This window comes from Balaenoptera musculus, chromosome 19, assembly GCF_009873245.2.
Source record: "Balaenoptera musculus isolate JJ_BM4_2016_0621 chromosome 19, mBalMus1.pri.v3, whole genome shotgun sequence".
Lineage (NCBI taxonomy): Eukaryota > Metazoa > Chordata > Mammalia > Artiodactyla > Balaenopteridae > Balaenoptera > Balaenoptera musculus.
In genome coordinates, this window is record NC_045803.1 from 14,441,259 (window position 1) to 14,461,070 (window position 19,812).

The 19,812-nt window shown below is 54.5% G+C and overlaps 2 protein-coding genes across 4 annotated transcripts in view; one reads left to right on the forward strand and one right to left on the reverse strand.

Annotated features, from left to right (window-relative positions):
* The first annotated feature begins 81 nt into the window (after positions 1-81).
* MAP4K1 (mitogen-activated protein kinase kinase kinase kinase 1) lies at positions 82-16,165 on the forward strand. Of its 2 annotated transcripts, XM_036834589.1 has the most exons (32): positions 82-301; positions 1,140-1,206; positions 1,376-1,433; positions 1,547-1,637; positions 2,371-2,435; positions 3,930-3,985; positions 4,076-4,123; positions 4,280-4,322; positions 4,412-4,484; positions 4,937-5,068; positions 5,496-5,558; positions 5,669-5,750; positions 6,386-6,502; positions 6,721-6,799; positions 7,274-7,332; positions 7,407-7,450; positions 7,528-7,572; positions 8,302-8,344; positions 8,782-8,944; positions 9,038-9,120; positions 9,510-9,594; positions 10,595-10,671; positions 10,762-10,822; positions 11,595-11,703; positions 11,790-11,848; positions 12,034-12,137; positions 12,666-12,840; positions 13,095-13,157; positions 13,359-13,448; positions 13,533-13,603; positions 14,281-14,336; positions 15,991-16,119. In XM_036834589.1, the coding sequence occupies exons 1-32, from the start codon at positions 288-290 to the stop codon at positions 16,058-16,060; spliced, it is 2,445 nt and encodes an 814-aa protein (XP_036690484.1). In that variant the 5' UTR covers positions 82-287; the 3' UTR covers positions 16,061-16,119. The 2 variants fall into 2 exon arrangements, with proteins under 2 accessions (XP_036690484.1, XP_036690483.1); XM_036834588.1 differs by lacking the exon at positions 82-301 and having other exon boundaries at positions 1,036-1,206; positions 15,991-16,165.
* A 101-nt stretch (positions 16,166-16,266) lies between these two features.
* The window catches only part of RYR1 (ryanodine receptor 1), a 116,670-nt gene continuing 113,124 nt past the window's right edge, over positions 16,267-19,812 (reverse strand). For both annotated transcript variants that reach the window (XM_036832499.1, XM_036832498.1), the window contains 5 exons: positions 17,903-18,059; positions 17,420-17,484; positions 17,229-17,329; positions 17,000-17,051; positions 16,267-16,504 (listed from right to left, as the gene is read on the reverse strand). In XM_036832499.1, coding sequence (XP_036688394.1) covers positions 16,409-16,504; positions 17,000-17,051; positions 17,229-17,329; positions 17,420-17,484; positions 17,903-18,059 — 471 coding nt within the window. In that variant the 3' untranslated portion in view covers positions 16,267-16,408. The remainder of the gene's footprint in view (positions 16,505-16,999; positions 17,052-17,228; positions 17,330-17,419; positions 17,485-17,902; positions 18,060-19,812) is intronic.

The window sequence follows — 19,812 nt, forward strand, 5'->3', positions numbered from 1 at the left end:
GTTAGCGCGTGCGCATACGCTCTACCCGAGCAGAACCAAAGGCGCGAGAAAAGACCTAGTCTAGCCCAGTGCGCAGGCGCCTCTAAAGGCGAGGAGGCGGGGCTAAGCTCTTCCGGGGCCTCGCGTGTCCAGTTCCAGTCCTTGGGAAGTGCGCGGGAACTCCCAGTGAAGGAGACTGTTTCCTGGCGGCTTGCACCCACGTCGCGTTGCGCGCGGCCGTGAACTCAAAACTGTGTTGGAATGCACGTGTTAGATATTCCTTTTGGGCCGTGGCCAAGTCCCGAGGAATGTGCTCTCTGAGGTACCCTTTGGCCCAGGCCTCAGCCCCTGAGGCAGGATCCTGAGCTCCTCGCACTCCATCCTAACGCCAGGGGTAGCGGCCCGCAAAGCCGTTGTTCTCTGCCCGGCAGGGGCGGGGTGAGGGGTTTCCTGGACCCCTCCGGCTCGTTTTGTGGGTGAAAGCGAGTGCCCCGTGTGTGCCGTCATGAGATGTGTGAACAGATTCTGCACACTGCAGGCATGAATACACATGCATGTGTCACACGTATATGCTCTGGGTACATCCACATATGTGCACACGGATATCCAGGCATTTGCATGTCGACTGGTCTTCGCACCGCCCAGGAGGTTACCACTAAGTGCATGTATGTGCCCCCGGTGAGCAGTGATATACATTGCATGGCCATCTCTGTGCAGACCTGCCATCTCTGAGTTGTGGCCCAGCACTCAAGCACTCAGCAGAGGTTCAATTGTAGTTTTTTGCCGCCGCCCAGAACGGGGGAGGGAGTGTTAGGGCACCCCTCCAGGTCACAATTAAGATAGTTTGCATCTGGTTTACATGCAGCCCAGGGCCCTGGAAGTGGAGGGGGGGTCCCCTGGGTCCCAAGGCAAGCTGCCCCTCACAGGCTCTTAGGGCCCAGGGGACAGGGGGTGGAGCCGGCTGCACAGCTCCGTGCTGGGGCAGGAAGCGAGAGTGGGGAGGGGGGAGGCCACAGCCGGTGGAGGCAAGGCGGGTGCAGGGCGTGTGGGGAAGGAGGGAGGTGACAGCATTCCGAGCCCTGAGGCCCTGCTGGCCCCTGGGCGCAGGCCCAGCTCCGGGCCCCAGGAATGGACTTCGTGGACCCTGACATCTTTAATAGGGATCCCCGGGACCACTATGACCTGCTACAGCGGCTGGGTGGCGGCACCTATGGGGAAGTCTTCAAGGTGAGGAACCCCCTCCTTCTCCAGCACCCTCAAACCGGTGACCTTTGGGGTGAGGCCCAAGAAGGGAAGGGGATGTGAGAGGGTCCCAGTCCTTGGCTTTGGTTCAGGGATGCTGAGGAAGAACTCAGGCGAATGGAGCCCGCCTGACTGCCAACTTCCCCTTTACAAGGCTCGAGACAAGGTGACGGGGGACCTGGTGGCACTGAAGATGGTGAAGATGGAGCCTGGTGAGGAGAGGACCTCAGGAGCTTCTTCCCCACACGCCCACCTCCTGGGACACTGGGATCTCCCCCATACTCCCTCCCTGTAGCAGCCTTTTCTCTTCTGCCCCTCCTTGCAGACGATGATGTTTCCACACTTCAGAAGGAAATCCTCATCTTGAAAACTTGTCGGCACGCCAACATCGTTGCCTACCATGGGAGTTATCTCTGGTGATGAGCCTCAGACCTGCCCTGACACCCAGCCCAGCCCCTACCCGCGAGCTCCCATTCCTGACCAGGGTACCCCCTAACCTGACCTCTAATCCTGGACCCCCATTTTTAACTGGGGCACTCCTAACTTGATCCCCAGCCCAAAGTCCCACTTTTTTGACTAGAGCACCCCCAAATCTAATCTCCAATAAATAACTCCCATTTCTGACTAGGGGTCCACCAAACTGATCCCTTCATAGTAACCAAACCTGAAACCAGGTCCCCTAAAACTAATCTTTCATCATCTTGCCCTTCGGGTCCCCTAGTTTCACTTTCATTTCCTTTAATACGAACCCCTAAATTCCCTGACCCCCAAATTAATATCCCAGATGCCCCAATAATGTCCTCTGTCCCCCAGACCTGGTATCCTAGCTCCTCTGTCCCCTCTGAACTTCCACAACCTGTGAGGTCTCTACCCTGTCTCCTAGGTTATCATGGGACGACAGAGGATGCCATGGGTCAGGAGCCCAAAGACCTGGGTTCCATTCCAATTGACCCTAAACATATATTTCCTCTCTGAGCCTCAACTTCCCCATCTGTAAAATGGGATGATCTCACTGTAGTGGGCAATAGAGAGATGACAGCTCTTACATTAAAGTTCTTGTTGAACTAGAATAAGATGGACAGTGAGCCAGGAGGTACCCTATAATAATTTATTACTGCTGGTATTAGTATTGCTCTTGAACTGTTATAGGCTGCAGAAGCTCTGGATCTGCATGGAATTCTGTGGGGCTGGTTCTCTCCAGGACATCTACCAAGGTGAGAGGAAGGGCAAGGGGATCCAGGTAGCCCCTGCCCCCCCCCCAATTCGCCTGTCCTGTCTCTCTGCCTTTGTGTCTCCTGGGACTGTCTTTACGGTCCATATTTCACACAGTGAGCCAGCCCCTCCTCTGGGCCTGGCCTGGCCTGGAAGATGCTGGGGATACTGTGGTGACCGAGCGGGCCCTGAGCCCTGTCCTCCGGGACCTGAGAGTCCAGCCCCAGTCTTTCTGCATGCAATGATTCCCTCTCCTTCCTCTGCCCCATCTTCCCCGTGTCTGCATTTTCTCACCAAGGTGTATTCATGCATTTGAGTATTTCTGCATTTCTGGCTCATCATCAGTGCCCACATGTTCATTTAATAGTGAATGCATTTCTGATTCTCTTAGCCTGCTTTTCACTCTCGGAGCATTGGAGGGTGTGGGCGGGGTGGGGCTCTGATCACTTCGAGATTTCTGATGCTCTCCTCTATCTTCGACCATCTCCCGGTCTCCCTCCAGCCTCAGACCTCAAATGCCAGGAAGGAAGGACTTCATTAAGAAGTCCTCAGAGGGGGAAACTGAGGCCCACAGAGAGGAAGTGACTTACCCCGCCAGCCCGTCAGACCTGGTCTCTGACCCCTCTGTCTACTGTCTCTCTCTAGTGTATCCTCTTCACCCCTTTGTGTCTCTCTTTCTCACCGTGTCTGTTTTCCCACTTCTTGTTCTCTGACCATGTCTGTCTTTCTCTGCCTCAATTTGGGTCTGTTCCTGATTCTCTTTCTCTCTCTGTCTCTCTCCCTGTCTCTCTCTGCCTTTCCTCATTTTACAAAGTGACATCACCCCCTGCTCAGAGCCCTCCCATGCCTTCCAGTTCCCTCCAAAGCCAAGCCCAAATTTCTCATCACAGCCCACGAGTCTGACCCCCACTGGCACACCCCAAGCAGACACACCTCATCTCCGCTCCATCCACTTTACTGCTTTCCAGACCCACCAGGCACTCTCCTGCCTCCGGGCCTTTGCACTTGCTGCTCCCATCTTCACCCCCGTCACCTTCTCAGGGTTGATCACCCTGTGTAAAATGTCATACCCCTTCCCACACATATTTCCTGTTGTCTTTTCTTGCTTTATTTTTCTTCTTACTATTTATTAGCATCTCACGTACTGTATATCTTACCTGTTTATCTTGTCTACTGTCCATCTCCCCCACCGGAATGTTCTCTCCATGAGGGCAGGGATCTCTGCCTCTTTTGTCCACAGCTGTATCCCCGGTGCCTGCCACGGTGGCTGGCACACAGTAGACACGCGGTAAATATCTGTTGAATGAATCTCTCTCTCTCCGGCCTCTGGTTCCCTGCATCGCTGCCCCTCTCTCTGTTGCCGACCACCCCTTTGCCTCCTCCCCCTACTTGTCCCATCCTGTTTCCCCCTCCCTATGTGGCACCCTCTCAGCTGGTGTGGGTGGCAGCCAGGGGCCTGGCCCGCACCCAACACCGCACCGGGGTGACCTTTGCAGTGACAGGCCCCCTGTCAGAGCTCCAGATCAGCTACGTCTGCCGGGAAGTGCTCCAGGTGAGGAGATGCTCTGTGGGCTTGGGTAGGGGCAGGGCCCTGCTCCAGCCCCCGGACACTCACAGCCCCCGTGTCCACCCTCCTCCCCAGGGACTGGCCTATCTGCACTCACAGAAGAAGATACACCGGGACATCAAGGTGGTCTAGGGGCAGAAAGGTGGCCTTGGTGGCTGGGGAGCCCAGGATATGGGAGTGGTGCTTGGACGGCTCAGGGTGGTGTGGGACCAGGGAGTGGCTGCAGCATTGGACTTGGGGGGTATCTCTGACAGCCTCTAACTGCCCCCTCTTCCCCAGGGAGCCAACATCCTCATCAACGATGCTGGGGAGGTCAGACTGGGTGAGTGTGGCTGGTGGGGGTCTGGAGGGGGACTAGCTGGGGGCCCAAGGGGGCAGGGGAGGTCACTATGTCTCTCCCTCTGCCTCTAGCTGACTTTGGTATCTCGGCCCAGATCGGGGCAACGCTGGCTCGACGCCTCTCTTTCATTGGGACACCCTACTGGTGAGGAGTGCCTGGCTGGCAGCTAGGGGTGGTACAGGGGGCAGTGGCTTTTCCCAGCCTGGATCTCTGGGAATCTCCGTCCTGGCTTTTTGCCCTGCCTCTACCTTGCTCTGTTGAATGTTCTGTCTTCTCTTGGGCTCCCTGTTGAGTTTTCCATTTACCTAGGGCTCCCTGTGCCCCCTCCACCTGTTCCTCTCAGTGTTTGTGTTGATTTTTATCCCGATCTCTCTGTCTTTCCATATCTGTCCACGTTTGCCTCCCTCTCTCTCTGTCTCTGCCTCTCTGCCTTTACCTCGCTCCGTCTTTATGTCTGTCTTTCTCCATCTTTATGTTTCTCTCTGCATCTGTCTCTCTGTATGCCCCGTTCTCCTTCTCTCTCTCCTACATCCCCCCAAAAGTCTCCCCTCCCCCTCCTATGTCAGCCTGGGCTCTCTGAGGGTCTCTGCCCCCAGGATGGCTCCAGAAGTGGCGGCCGTGGCCCTGAAGGGGGGATACAATGAGCTGTGTGACATCTGGTCCCTGGGCGTCACAGCCATCGAATTAGCCGAGCTACAACCACCGCTCTTTGACGTGCACCCTCTCAGGTAGGCAGATGTGGGCAGGTCCCCCTAGTCCCAGAGACCCCACTCAACTCTGACCCTGGACACCAGCCCCCAGCCTGCTTCCCCACCACAAGACCCCCTACAGGAGACACCCCCTTGCTCTGAGCTCCATCCGAGACCCTCAGGCTCCCCTCAGCCCAGAAAGCCTTTTCTGCAGCCCTCCACACCAGGAGCCCCCGATACAGGGAGCACCATCTTGAGGCTCCCCCCGAGACTGCAGGAGCTCTGTCATGCGATAAGCGGTATCCCCTAGAAGTGGCATCCCATGCCTTGGAAATCCTAACCCTCGTTCTCATTCCGTCCCTCACTTGGCTCTCTGCTGATCTTAGTGCTACTGGGGTTCCCTTGAGCCACGAGGTCTGACCTCCACTGGAAAGTCTGAACCCCATATTCTGTCCTACTCTTATAGAGTTCTCTTCCTCATGACCAAGAGTGGCTACCAGCCCCCAAGGCTAAAGGAAAAAGGCAAATGGTAGGAGAGGTTGATGGGAAGGAGGGAGAGGGAGGGTGGAGCCAGGGGTGATGGTCTGAGGGGAGGGTCTCTGGTGCCCTCACCGCAGAACTTGCCTTCTTCCTCCCAAGGTCGGCTGCCTTCCACAACTTTGTCAAAGTCACCCTCACTAAGAGCCCCAAGAAACGACCCGGCGCCACCAAGATGCTCAGTGTAAACCTCCCCTCCCAGAGAAGCCTTCCCAGACTCACCCCCGGAATCCCCCAGGGCCTCCCACAGCTCCCTAGAAAGTTGACAATTTCATTCCACAGAACCCTCATGGCCCTTTCAAAGTCCCTAGTCCCTCCGAATTCCCCAGGGATCCCCAAGACTCTCCAAATTGTATCCCAGACCTTTGTCCAAGATACACTGAGTTCTTAAAACTCACAAATTCCCAGGGGCTTCCGGACCCATTCCTGGGTGTGCTTTGGAATTCCAGGGGAACTCCAGTCCCCTCTAAGACACCTCTGGAATTCTCCAACTACCCTAAATTCTTTTTTTTTTTTTTTTTTTGGCCGCGATGTGCGGCATGAGGGATCTTATTTCCATGACTAGCGATCGAGCCCGCGCCCCCTGCAGTGGAAGCGGGGACTCTTAACCACTGGACCGCCAGGGAAGTCCCCTACCCTAAATTCTTCTAATCCCGTCAGACTCCTCAGAATCCCCCAGGTCCCCAGAATTCCCTGCCTTCTTCCTCTGTTGGCAACTTCCCCACCAGATTCCCTTAGATGGGTTCTCCAGCCCCTCGTCCCAACCCTCTCTCTCCAGCCCAGCCCTCTGTCTGCTGACACCCTCCTCCCCTCCCCCAGCATCAACTGGTGTCCCAGCCTGGGCTAAACAGAGGCCTGATCGTAGATCTTCTTGACAAACTGAGGAACCCAGGGAAGGGGGCCCCTGTTGGCGAGATTGAAGATGAGGAGCCTGAGGTGAGGGACCCGCCCCTCCACTTTGCTCACGCCGTTCCCCTGCCTGGAGCACCCCCTTGCTGCCTCTCTTAGAAGGAAAAAAGCCAGTGAGGATGGGGAGCTTGGCACAGGGCTGGAGGCACAGAGGTTATGGGAGGGCCAAGGGCTCCAAGCTGGGCCCACAGGGTGGTGAGGGCTGCTAGAGGGCATGGGCCTGATGCAGCCGCCACTCTGCCCAGCTCCCCCCCGCCATCCCTCGGCGGATCAGATCCACCCATCGCTCCAGCTCTCTGGGGATCCCAGACGCGGATTGCTGTCGTGAGTAGAGAATCCTTACGCTTGGGGACACCTGACCCTATAAGCCCAGAGATGCCCCCTCATCAGATTGCCAGGGACCCCAGAGACCCCCATCACCATCTGACCCCGCAGGAGACCCCAGAGAAAACCTCATCACCACCTGATCTACAAAATGACTCTAGAGACCCCCACCTCTCTGTCCTGCACACAGACCCCCTGAGACTTCCCACAACCACCAGGACTCCCAGAGACCTCAGAAATCTTTGTCTGATCCTTGGTACCCAGGTGGAACCTCAAAACAAACACTCTGTAACCATTCTGAGCCCCCAGCTCCCTGATCTCAAACCCTGACCCCCAAATGAGACCCCTGTAAACCAAGATCCCTCCCCTGTAGGGACAGCTCCAGTTCTAAGACCCTGATCCCAGACCCCACCCCCAATTCTACTCTTTCTGTTCCCCAATCCACGTCCCCAGCTCACTGTGTGTTACCCCCAGGGCGGCACATGGAGTTCAGGAAGCTCAGAGGCATGGAGTCCAGACCCACAGCCGACACGGTGAGAGGCCTCCCCTGCCGCCCAGCCGCCCTCCCCTCCCCCTGGGCCACTGCTGACCCTTTACTATCCCGCAGGCTCGCTTACAGCCCCCTGGAGACTTCAGGAGCAGCAGTCCTAGGTCAGGGACCCTCAGGGTGGGAGGGAGGCTGGGCTACATGTGGGGACCACCCGAGGCTCATACCTGTCCGTCCTCAGGAGGCACCTGTCGGAGTCCGATGATGATTACGACGACGTGGACATGTAAGACAGCTCCACAGGCCCCTACCCAGCTCCCACCTTCCTACCCCGCCTTCCTTCCACCCCGACCCCAGCCTCAGCCCCTGCTTTCCTTCTACCACTCAGCACTGACCGCTGACCCCTGACTGGACCCTCAATGCCCCCACCTTCCTTCACCCCGGACTCCTGACCCTCAACCCCACCCCCACTCCACCCTGGGCCCCCTGCTACATCTCAGTCCCCAGCTCCTGCCAGATTTTGCTCCCACCCCCAGGCCTCAACTGCAGCCCTAACCCTCAACCCCCCAGCCCTCATCCTTCTTCATCTCACCCAGTCTCAGGCTGAACCTTTCCCCCATGTCAGGCCCTCAGCCCCAGCAGTCGGCCCAGGCCCCCATCTCCCCCAGCCCCAGGCCTGTGTCAGCCTCAGGGCCCACCCATCCATTCCACACGTCTCGTCTGTCATGGGCTCACGGGCAGCGCGCCCGGCACCAAGTGAGAACCTGACCCCCAGGAGCTCACATGATCTGTGTTCCTAGGTGGGCGTAAAGATGCAGAGACTTGATGCATTGTCAGCACTCGATATCCAAGAGTTGCTGTTACTATTATCATCATGGCTATCAGTCCTTTAGCCCTCAGCCCCAGCCCAGACCGCGTCGCCCTCTGAGGCTCCTGAGCTCAGACCTCTGGCCCCAACCCTCCCCAGTGCTTGTTCCCCACACCCGCACCTGCTTACCCCATCTTTGTGTTCCAGCCCCACCCCTGCAGAAGACACACCTCCTCCGCTGCCCCCCAAGGTAAGGCCCTGGGTCAGAGCTGGGGGCCAGGGGGCCAGGAGGCCAGAGTCCATAGATGCTGGGATACTGAGCCCTCTAGTGCTGGAGTCTGGGATGCCGGGTCCTTTGAAATCTGGGAAGACTGGGTTGTTAAGCACATTGGGATCTGGAAGTGGTAACCCTGACCCTAGGGGTGGGACTCAAAATATTTAGCCCGATGGACACTGGTCAGTAGCTGGTCCCTGGAAATGCCTGCTGCACCCAGCACTCACCCTTTAGTTGCTGGCATGTGTTGATGTTGGGCGTGGGTTAGAGGGGAAGGCTGGAGTGGTGGACGGACATCGTGGGGAAGGTCAGAGCCATGACCTACTGTCAGTTCTGGTGGAGGCAGATTGCAGGGCGCCCTCTCTCTCAGATCATCTAATGTATTCCCCCACCCTCCTTCTCTCTCTCCAAAGCCCAAGTTCCGTTCTCCATCGGACGAGGGTCCTGGGGGGACTGGGGATGAGGGACAGCTGAGCCCGGGGGTGCTGGTCCGATGTGCCAGTGGGCCTCCCCCACGCACCCCCCATCTTGGGCCTCCCCCAGCCACCCGAAGCCCCCACCTAACTGCCCACTCAGGTGACAGGGCAGGCTGGGGTGGGAGGTGGGTGGAGGTGGGGTGGGGCAGGGGTAGGGGGGTTTTGGGGGCTGATTTTCCCCACCCCATCTCAGAACCCTCACTCTGGAACCCAGCCCCCCGGGAGCCTGACCAGCCCCCACTGTTGCCCCCCAAGAAGGAAAAGATGAAGAGAAAGGTGAGCCAGCCATGCTGAGGACTCTCACCTCTGGATGGGGCTGGGGACGCCTGGTGGGAGTCGGGGGGTCGGGCTGGGAAGACTAACAATATAACAAGTGACATATGTTGAGCAGTTCCTCTGTGCCAGACACCGATCTCGTGTCTTTGCAAGGTGTATACCTTCACAGAAAGCGGTAGATGTCGTAGAGATAGGTATTATCCCCCATTTCAAACTGGGGAAACTGAGGCACAGAGGGGTAAGTAGCTTTCCAAGGTATAAACCTTTGAGGAAGCAGAGGCAGGATTTGAACCTTGGCACTCTCGCTTCCGAATCTTAACCACCCGCCTTCCTGTCCCCTCCCCCCTCCTGCTGGATCTGCTGCTGCCCCGCCCCCACGGCCCACCCAGGGATGTGCCCTTCTTGTGAAGTTATTCAACGGCTGCCCCCTCCGGATCCACAGCACGGCAGCCTGGACGCACCCCTCCACCAAGGGTGAGCATTCAGGAGGGTCATGGAGAGTGTGGCGGGGACGGGGAGGGCCCTTAATGGAAGGCGCAAAGGCAGGGACAGGGGAGGGTAGGGAGTGGCAGAGCTGAGGCAGGGGCAGAACCAGGAGTTACAGGTGGAGTTGAGGGATCAAAGATGGGTAGAGCGAAGATGGGTTTGAGAGTGAAGACTAGGAAAATTAGAGTTTGGAGGCCAGGAGTGTCAGATATGAGACTTCCCCGGCGGTCCAGTGGTTAAGACTCCGCGCTTCTGCTGCAGGGGGCACGGGTTCGATCCCTGGTCGGGGAACTAAGGTCCCACATGCTGTGCGGTGTGGCCTAACTAACTAACTAACTAACTAAATTTTTAAAAAGGAGTGTCAGATATAGCAGAAAGGTCAGAGTTTGGGGTACAAGATCCAGGACAGTTGGACCCCATTAACCTCAGTTGTAGGTTTTTGGGGCCAGGAGTTTTAGGGGTTAGAATGTAGCACAAAGGGAGGGAGTCTGGGGATCAAAGATGTGGAGACAAGGTCAGTGAGGGATAAATGTTAAGGAAACAGTATTAGAGTTTTTGGGGTCACACTGGACAGAAAAAGCCGTATGTAGGGCTGTCTGAGGATCAGTGTTGAGATAGGATTAGCATTCAGGGACCAGAACTGGGGAGAAAGAGGGACAGAATTTAGAGGGCTATTCGGGGAGTCACATCTAATGTTGGGGGCAGAATTGAGGGGACAGTGGGTCAGGATTTGCGAGTCAGGGATGGAAGAACCACCAGAACCGGTGGTGATCAGAGGCTGGTGAGAGTGAGATCAGCTCAGGGGAACTGGTCGGGGTTTGAGTTCAGATTTGGGGAAACAGAGGCCGGAAGTGTCAGTTTGGAAGGAGAGCAGAGAATTGAGGGTCAGGGCTGGGGAACAGAGTACCAGTGTTTGGGGCCATAGGGGGGTCTGGGAGGTCCCCCACAATGAGGCAGGTCCCAGCATCCTCACGTCTGTGCTCCCCAGACCAGCACCTGCTCCTGGGGGCCGAGGAAGGCATTTTCATCCTGAACCGAAATGATCAGGAGGCCACGCTGGAGATGGTGAGGGGCAGCACCTAGGATGGGCCAAGGGTGGGGGCTGGAGTTGGGGTTGCTGGGGTCTTACAGGAGCCATCTCCCCTTCCTCTGCAGCTTTTTTCTAGCCGGACTACCTGGGTGTACTCTATCAACAATGTCCTCATGTCTCTCTCAGGTCTGGCTATGGCTGGGTGGGAGGGTGGGGAGTCAGAACTTAAGGAGTCAAGGGTCAAGGGGTTGGGAGATAGATGGGCACGGCTGAAAAAAAATTAGGCTACCCCTTCACAGAGCCTACAGTTCAAACTCCAGCCACTTTTCCACTGTGGGACTTGGGGCAAGAGACTTCTCCCTGAGCCTCAGTTTCCCCATCTGTAAAATGGGGCTCACAGTAGTGCCCACCTCTCAAGTCAGTTTTGAGGTAATTTCCACAAGAAGTCAGTCTTTACATTTCTTTGATGTTCAGATGACAGTTAGTACTTGTTCCATGCTTTACTAAAATAGAGCGAGCAAGTTGTAGATTAAAATTACATGTCATTGTTTTATAAACACTTTGTGTAAAAGAATTTCTAATTTATGAGGAGACCCCAAGCCAAAAGTTTGTGATGACAAACTTTTGCAGAATTTGTAGATATGTTTCTTCTTAAATTTTGTAATGTGTGTAACTTCATCTGACTGGTTAAGTGTTCATCATTTGTCATATGGCTACAAGCACCGTGAGGGTAGGGAACGTAATTATTTTACTCACCATTGTTCACCAGAGCCAAGCACAGTGCCTGGCCTACAGTGGGCATTTAAAATATGTTGCATGAAAAATGAGTGAATAAAGGTGCTTGAGACTTGAAGCCTTGGGCATTTTAAAGGGATGGGGCCAAGTGATGGGATAGGGAAAAGGTGGGGGTGTGCAGTGTCCTATAACTGCCTGCTTCCCCTACATACACACACTGCAGGAAAGACCCCCCACCTGTATTCTCATAGCATCTTGGGCCTACTGGAACGGAAAGAGGCCAGAGCAGGAAGCCCCATCGCTCACATTAGCCCCCACCGGCTACTGGCAAGGTACCAGCCCGCAGTGGCACCTCTGACCCCTCTAATGCCTCATTTCTGCCGTCCCTCCCCCCATTCACGCCTCCCTTCTTCTGCAGGAAGAACATGGTCTCCACTAAGATCCAGGACACCAAAGGCTGCCGGGCGTGCTGTGTGGGTGAGAGAAAACCCCATGGGTGTGCAGAGTGGGGGCGGGGCCAGGGGCGGGACTTGGACTCCCTCTCGACCCGAGAGGATTGCAGAGTTAAGGCAGGGTGAACAGAGCCCGGGGAAAGATGTGTGGCCTTTGGGGGGCGGAGCAGGGGAGAGAGGATATACCCTAACCCATCCTTACCTCCACAGCAGAGGGCACGAGCTCCGGGGGCCCCTTCCTGTGTGGGGCATTGGAGACATCCGTGGTCCTGCTTCAGTGGTACCAGCCCATGAACAAGTTCCTGCTGGTCCGGGTAGGGAGCCTGCAGACGCTGGGGACTTTGTCAGATTGGGTGGCCAGGGCCATCCACTCTACGCTTCTGTTGAGAGCTCCACGAACCCGGCCTTCCACCCGAGGCCCCGCCCCAATCTCCCCAAGGCCCCGCCTACCTGGAGGCTCCTCACTGATCTTTCAGCTCCGCTCCTCACCCCTGGTCTAATTATTCTTCAGGCCCTATGCCCCTCCCCCCATCTCTAAGGAGACCCCATTCAGGTTCTTTGAGTCTCTAAGGGGACTTTGCTGCCTTTGGGGCCACAGCGCCCGGGGGCCCTGCCTCTCTGTCGCCAAGGCGGCACGCCCCCAAACGGAAGCTACGCCCACTCTGAGAGCACACCCGTCAATTTCTAAGCCCTCTGAGGCCTCACCCCCTGAAGTTTCTTGGCAAGAAAATACTTAGGAAATACTTCGGAAGCCCCACGCCCACTGTCCTCCAAGACCCCGCCCCTTCTCAGGCCCCGCCCCAAGCCTCCTCTGAGCCCGCCCCTCCCTGCGCGTTCCGCAGCAGGTGCTGTTCCCGCTACCTACGCCTCTGCCGGTGTTTGCACTGCTGACCGGGCCAGGCTCCGAGCTGCCCGCCGTGTGCATCGGCGTGAGCCCTGGGCGGCCGGCGAAGTCGGTGCTCTTCCACACCGTGCGCTTCGGCGCGCTCTCCTGCTGGCTGGGCGAGATGAGCACAGGTGCAGGCTCTGGGAGGGGTGGGGCTTATCAGTTTGGGAGGGTTGGGTCTGGGTGGCTGGACGGTGCTTAGCCTGAGGCGTAATTGAGAAAGGGGTTGAAACGAGAGGGAGCGGGAGAACATTGGGTATATATAATTGGTGAGATTGATGATAGGGGAGTGGGGAACTCTATGATGGGCGAGGTTTAGCCCGCTTGCTTGGGAAAGGCGGAGTGAGGTGGAATGGGTCCTTGAACCCCCCCGCCTCTCAAGCAGAGCACAAGGGACCAGTACAGGTGACTCAGGTCGAGGAAGACAAGGTGATGGTGTTGATGGACGGTAAGAACCTTCCTCCCTCCCTTTCCCCCACTATTCCTAGATCTCCGACCCCCAGAACCCGTACCTCTCTCAGAAACGCTGAGCCCCTCCAGTCCTTGCCCGTCCTGCTTTGCTTCTCACGCTGAATTTATTGTCTGGTCCCTCCGTAACCTTCTAAGTCCCGCTTACTGCTCTTAAAGCCCCCGCTCTACCTCCTTCTAGGGTCTCTGAAGCTGGTGACCCCAGAGGGGGCCCCAGTCAGGGGGCTTCGAACTCCAGAGATCCCCATGACTGAAGCAGTGGAGGCCGTGGGTATGTGCCGGGATGGTAGGGTCCGGGGTCCAGGTTGGAGGCTTAAGTGAAAGCCAAGGGTAACAGGCACTGCTTTCCTCCCAGCTATGGTCGGAGGTCGGCTCCAGGCCTTCTGGAAGCATGGAGTGCAGGTGTGGGCTCTAGGCTCGGACAAGGTAAGCTCCTCCATCCCAGCACCCGCAACCCAGCCCCTCCCATGTCAGTCATCTCATTCATCAGATGGACTGGGAGAACCGAGTCAGGGTGTGAAGTCCTGGAGGAGAAGCTTCCTCTAGGCTCAGTTCAGACAGGTCCCCTTCTCTACCCCAGTGTCTCTTAGGTCCAGACCTCATCCAGGGTCACTGTGTGACCTTGTGTAAGGGACTTTGCTCCTCTCTGAGCCTCAGGCTCCCAACTATAAAATGGGGTCACTGTAGAGATATGTGGGTTAAGAGCGTGGCCCAGACTGCCTGGGTTGGAATCCAGCTGAATGACCTTAGGCAAATGACTTAATCTTCCTGTGCCTCACTTTTCTCATCCGGAAAATGGAGTGGAAAATGGAGTGAAAAATGGTGCTTAGCTCACAGAACACCATGTGTCAGGCCCTGCCCTTACAGTTTTGTATTTTACTTAATCTTTGTGATTGCCTATCAGGTAGGTACTATGATTTAAAAGGTTAGTACTCTGAGGTGCAGAGAGGTTAAGTAACTCGCCTGAGGTCACACAGCTGATGAGCGGTGTTAGCAAGAATGATTATTTCTGGACCTGAGGAGTTCAGAGACCTCGTCCCCTGCTCTCTTTAAAGGAGAGGGGAGGAGTCTTCTAGGCACTGACACAGCACCTTTCCCCCCAGCTGCTGCAGGAGCTGAGAGACCCCACCCTCACCTTCCGTCTGCTTGGCTCCCCCAGGTATGAACTCGGGAAGGGGGGGGCTTCTGATGTGGAGAGGGCATCCGGAGGTATCCCCAGCCACCTGTATCTTGGCCTGGACATCCTCTCACCTGGTCTCCCTGCTTCCATCTCTGCCCTCATAGTCCATTCCCCACATAGCAGCCAAGGTGGAATTTTCATTTTTTAAATTTTTATCCTAACCTTTTATTTTGACATAATTTTAGACTCTCAGAGAAGTTGCGAAAATTTAAAAATTGTGTATCCCCTTCACCCAGATTCCCCATATATTACTTTTTTAACCACATTTGCTTTATTCTTCCCTTTCATATATGTATAATTTTTTTCTATTTGCATGTGAATTGCAGACGTGATGCCAATTTACCCCTAAATACTTCAGTGTATGTTTCCTAAATGAAGGCAAGGACATACTCTTACAAACCACGATACAGCTGTCAAAATCAAGAAAATAATACTGAACTATCACTACCTTCTAATTCACACGCTCATTCAAGTCTCACCAGTTGTTCCAATGATGCCCTTGCTCTCTATAACCAAAAAATAATACTTTTTTTCTCGTCCAGGATATAATCCAGGATGATGGGCTGCATTTTCGAGTAATGTTTCTTTAGTCTTGAGCCTAGGACAATTCTTCAAACTTTCCTGGCTTTTCATGACCTTGACTCTTTTGAAGAGTACAGGAAATTTGTTTTACGGAATGTCCCTCAATTGGGTTTGAGGTTTCCAGGTTAAGCGTTTGGGGCAGGAATACCACAGAAATGATGGTGTGTCCTTTCACTGCATCAGATCAGGAAGCACATGTTTTGTCCCATTACTGGTGATGTTATCTTTTTTTTCTTTCTTTATTTTTGGCTGTGTTGGGTCTTCGTTGCTGCGCGCAGGCTTTCTCTAGTTTCGGCGAGCAGGGGCTACTCTTCGTTGCAGTACACGGGCTTCTCATTGCGGTGGCTTCTCTTGTTGCGCAGCATGGGCTCTAGGCGCGCAGGCTTCAGTAGTTGTGGTGCATGGACTCACTAGTGTGGCTCGCGGCCTCTAGAGCGCAGGCTCAGTAGTTGTGGCGCACGGGCTTAGTTGTTCCATGGCATGTGGGATCTTCCCAGACCAGGTCTCAAACCTGTGTCCTCTGCATTGGCAGGAGGATTCTTAACCACTGTGCCACCAGGGAAGCCCAGAGGGGTCTTTTAAAATCCAGATCTGATTGTGTCACTCTCCACCTGTTTAAGTCCTTCTCGTGACCTCAAGATAAGTACCCAATCCTGGTCACAGCCCACAAACCATGACTTCTGCAGTCAAACCCCAGGCTGTCTCCCACCTCAAGGCCTTTGCACAGGCTGTTCTCTCTGCCCAGAACACTCTTCCCTGCCTTTTCACCAAGTTCCCTCCTGAGCCTCTTTCAGGCTCCACCATCCATTCTTTGGGGGCACCTTGGCTGACCCCTTGGGCTAGGTTTCCCTGCTATGTGCCTCATGCTTCTTTGCACTCATCTGATTCACTGATTCATGTTGGTCTCCTGCTCTAGATTGAGCTCCCCGAGGGCAGGGGCTCATTCACTGCTATAGCCCAGCATTGTGCTGGCAAAGACTCTATAAACTCCTCTGCAGATGAAGGAATGAACAAATGAATGAATGAACTGACTTCTCTCTTCCTTCCCCAGGCCTGTGGTGGTGGAGACACGCCCAGCAGATGATCCTACTGCCCCCAGCAACCTCTACATCCAGGAATGAGTCCCTGAGGGGGTGTCAGGAACTAGTCCCCACCCCTCCCTCCCCAGCGGACACACATTAGTGATCACGACATGCCCCTGTCTCCGAATAAACATGACTTCAGTCTCTGCTGCCATCTTGGTTTTCTTGGGTTGGCGGGGGAGAGGAGGGCAGAATTCCTGTATGCCCACCCACCCCACAAATGTCAACAATCCAACACAATGATATCAGGGGTGTAGCACAGACTTTATTTTGCCAGTACATGGTCACCCTCCCCCAGCCGCCTTGGGGGGAGGGATTTGGGGGCTAAGGGGCTTGCTGTGAGAATAAGGACCTTGAGGTGGGGGTGAAGGGCCAGCTGGGGGTGTCTCAGCTAAGCTGGTCCTCATACTGCTTGCGGAAACAATCGCCAGCTGGGAAGAAATCCCAACATCTCTCTTGGTACATCTTCCAGACGTAAGACTCCTAGGGGTGGGGGATGGGGAAGGGTTGGTTGGTCACATCTTCAAATGCTTCATATTGATATGAGCTTTTTACTGTCACCTCCTGATTGACCTTATATTAAAATTCACCATGTCGGGACTTCCCTGGTGGTGCAGTGGTTAAGAATCTGCCTGCCAATGCTGGGGACACGGGTTCGATCCCTGGTCCAGGAAGATCCCACATGCCACAGAGCAACAAAGCCCGTGCGGCACAACTACTGAGCCTACGCTCTAGAGCCCGCGAGCCACAACTACCGAGTCCGCATGCTGCAACTAGTGAAGCCCGCGTGCCTAGAGCCTGCACTCGGCAACAAGAGAAGCCACCGCAATGAAGAGTAGCCCCCGCTCGCCGCAACTAGAGAAAGCCCACACGCAGCAACGAAGACCCAATGCAGCCAAAAATAAGTAAATAAATAAATTAATTAAAAAAAAATTCACCATGTCTCTGCCCATTGTCGTCCCATTAACACACCCTTACCTGACCCGTGTGTTCTGTCTCATCCTTGTTTATCAGATACATCAGGAAAAACCTGGGGTTGGGAGGCAGCGGTAGACAGGTCGCAATCACCCTTACTTTCTCCTGATTGGCTGGCTGGGAATCCACCCACATGGACACCATACCCCCTCCCCTAACTGGCCAGTATCTCGAGCCGGCTGTCGGCAGCCACGCCCCCACCCTCCTGATTGGCCAGTGGGCCCACACTCACATGTAATTGGCCAGGTTGTGCTCCTCTAGTGTATGAGTCTCGAACCCATGCGGTGTTGAATCAAAGTAATCGCTGCCGATACCACAGATGAAGCACTTGGTCTGTGCATGGCAGGAGACATCAGAGTCAAGGCCCATTCAACCCCCCAGGGTCCCATAATCCCTCTGGGTCGCCCCCCAGATATGACCTACCTCCATATCTTCCTTCACTTGCTCTTGTTGGTCTCGGAGCTCACCAAAAGCGTCAATGATCAGACCTGGGGTGGCAGGGCGCAAGTCAGTGCCCAACCTCTGACCCAGTTCAGACTCCCTCCTCTTCTGGCTACCTACGTCTGAGTCCTGCCTCCCATCCTCATCTCCCTAATCACACCCTGCTTCCTAAAAATAATAATACCTAGCATTTATTGAGCACTTATCATGAGCCAGACATTTACCACCTACGAATTGATTGAATTCTCACAACAACCCTATGAGGCTAGTATAATTTAAAAAACCCCATTTTACAGATGGAGAAACTGAGGCTCAGAGTGGTGACTTGCCCAAAGTCTCACAGTAGAGAGAGGCAGAGCCAGGATGTGAATCCAGGCTGATGTGATCCTGGGCCTGCACTCTTAAAGGAGCTAGTCTGCCTCTGGGCACAGAGCCCCCACTCCCACAACCCCGAAGAACACTGACCCTGGATGATGGCCAACAGGATGACGATGACAAAGAAGAAGAAAGTGATGTCGAAGACCACCCGGTACAGCTCATATTCATCGCCTGCTGGGTCCTCAATCTCGTCCCCAATGCCCCCACCAGCTCGGACACCCACATACATGTGAAACAGGTAACACTGCGGGGGCAGGGTGAGAAGCACATTAGTCATGCATTCAATCATTCGACATTCACCGAGTACCTACAGGGCGCTGGGCTAGCTGCAGCAGGGCACACATGGCAATGACTGAGACAGCACTGAACCTTCCTCTTACAGGGCTCACAAACTTGGCATCAGACAGTGACAGCCCAGAAATGATCAGGGTTGTGATAGGGAGGGCTCAGGGCCAGGACAGGGAAAGCACAGTGTAATCAGCGGTGAGATGGGGGAAGCACAGGAAGCGTTGAAGCTTTGAAAGCCTGGCCCAGCCTGCGGTGATTGGGCAAGGCTTCCTAGAAGAGGGGACATGTGTGAGCTGGAACGTGAAGAAAATATTAGGTGGGAGAGAGAGTTCCAGGCAGAGAGAACCACATGTGCTTCATCACCATTTGGGGAGGAAAGAATGCATCTTGCTCTTGTGAGGAACTGAAAGAGGTTCAGTGAAGCTGGAAAATAGAGTTCCTGTGAGCACGAGCAGGGAGATAAATGAGGTCCAGCCAATAGTCATGGAGGGCTTCCTGTAGGAGGCAGCATTTAAGTTGAAGGTGAAGCATCAAGTGAAGGGGTGTGTGTACATAGGGCCGGGGAAGGGAGGAAGAGAGAATGTCAGATGCAAAGGGCTTGGGTTGGGAGGAAACACATGATCTTAGGGGAACTGAAGGAGGACCAGGCAGCCAGAGAGCAAAAAGCAAGAAGGACTCTGGTTAGACTCAGGCCAGGCTGGTTTTTCCCTGGCTTTGTAAGCCATGGTGAAGGCATCAGGAAACCACAAGAAGGTTCTGAGTAGAGGGAGGGATGTGTCTGCCTGGCACTTGGGAAAGACTTTACACTGTTCTTTCTGTGTCCCTGGGAAGTGAGAGAACCCAGTTCTCTTGGGTAAGAGCTAAGACCAGTGACTGATGGGAACAAGGCTAAGTGTCAAGACCAGGTCTGGTGGGGCCTCAAATGTCAGGCTGAGTGGATCCTGCGAGCACAGTGCCAGATTATAGGCCATCTCTGAGATAAAGCCCTGGGATGATTCTTTCCACTGTGGCCCATGCCTATAGTAGGTTAAACTTAATTTGGGGGGAATTCCCTAGCGGTGCAGTGGTTAGGACTCTGCGCTTTCACTGCCAAGGGTCTAGGTTCGATCCCTGGTCAAAGAACTAAGATCTCACAAGCCGCACAGTGCAGCCAAAAAAAATTTTTTTAACTAAATAAATAAAAATTAAAAAAAATTCACAAGTGGAGGAAATGCTAAGGTTCAGTTGGAGTATAATAAAAATAAAGATGGAGTCTAGTGGAATTCCCTGGCGGTCCAGTGGTTAGGACTCTGCACTCTCACTGCCAAGGGCCCAGGTTCAATCCCTGGTCAGGGAACTAAGATCCTACAAGCCGTGTGGTAAGGCCAAAAAAAAAAAAAAAAAAGATGGAGTTTAGAAAAAAAAAAAAACAACTCAGTTTGGGTTATGACCACCACTACTAGAATAGAAGAGAAAACAAAAACACGGATAGCATGCTTTGGGTAAAACTTTTCATTATAATGATGATAGTAGCTCACATCTATGGAATCCTTAATACCTGCCAGGCACTATTCTAAGACTTTTAAATCTTAGATGGTCAGGGAGCATCACTGAGTCCTAAAAGCAACCCGAGGATGTAGGCACTGTTATTATACACCCATTTCACAGGTGAGGACACCAGAGCATGGGGAGGTTGAGCAGCCAACCCCAAATCACATGGCTTGTAAGTC

Coding starts and splice junctions, on each gene's coding strand:
- MAP4K1 (XM_036834588.1), top strand. CDS start 1,108: ATGGACTTCGTGGACCCTGACATCTTTAATAGGGATCCCCGGGACCAC. Junction 6,800..7,273: donor CCCAGACGCGGATTGCTGTC/GTGAGTAGAGAA, acceptor TGTTACCCCCAG/GGCGGCACATGGAGTTCAGG. Junction 12,138..12,665: donor ACAAGTTCCTGCTGGTCCGG/GTAGGGAGCCTG, acceptor CGCGTTCCGCAG/CAGGTGCTGTTCCCGCTACC.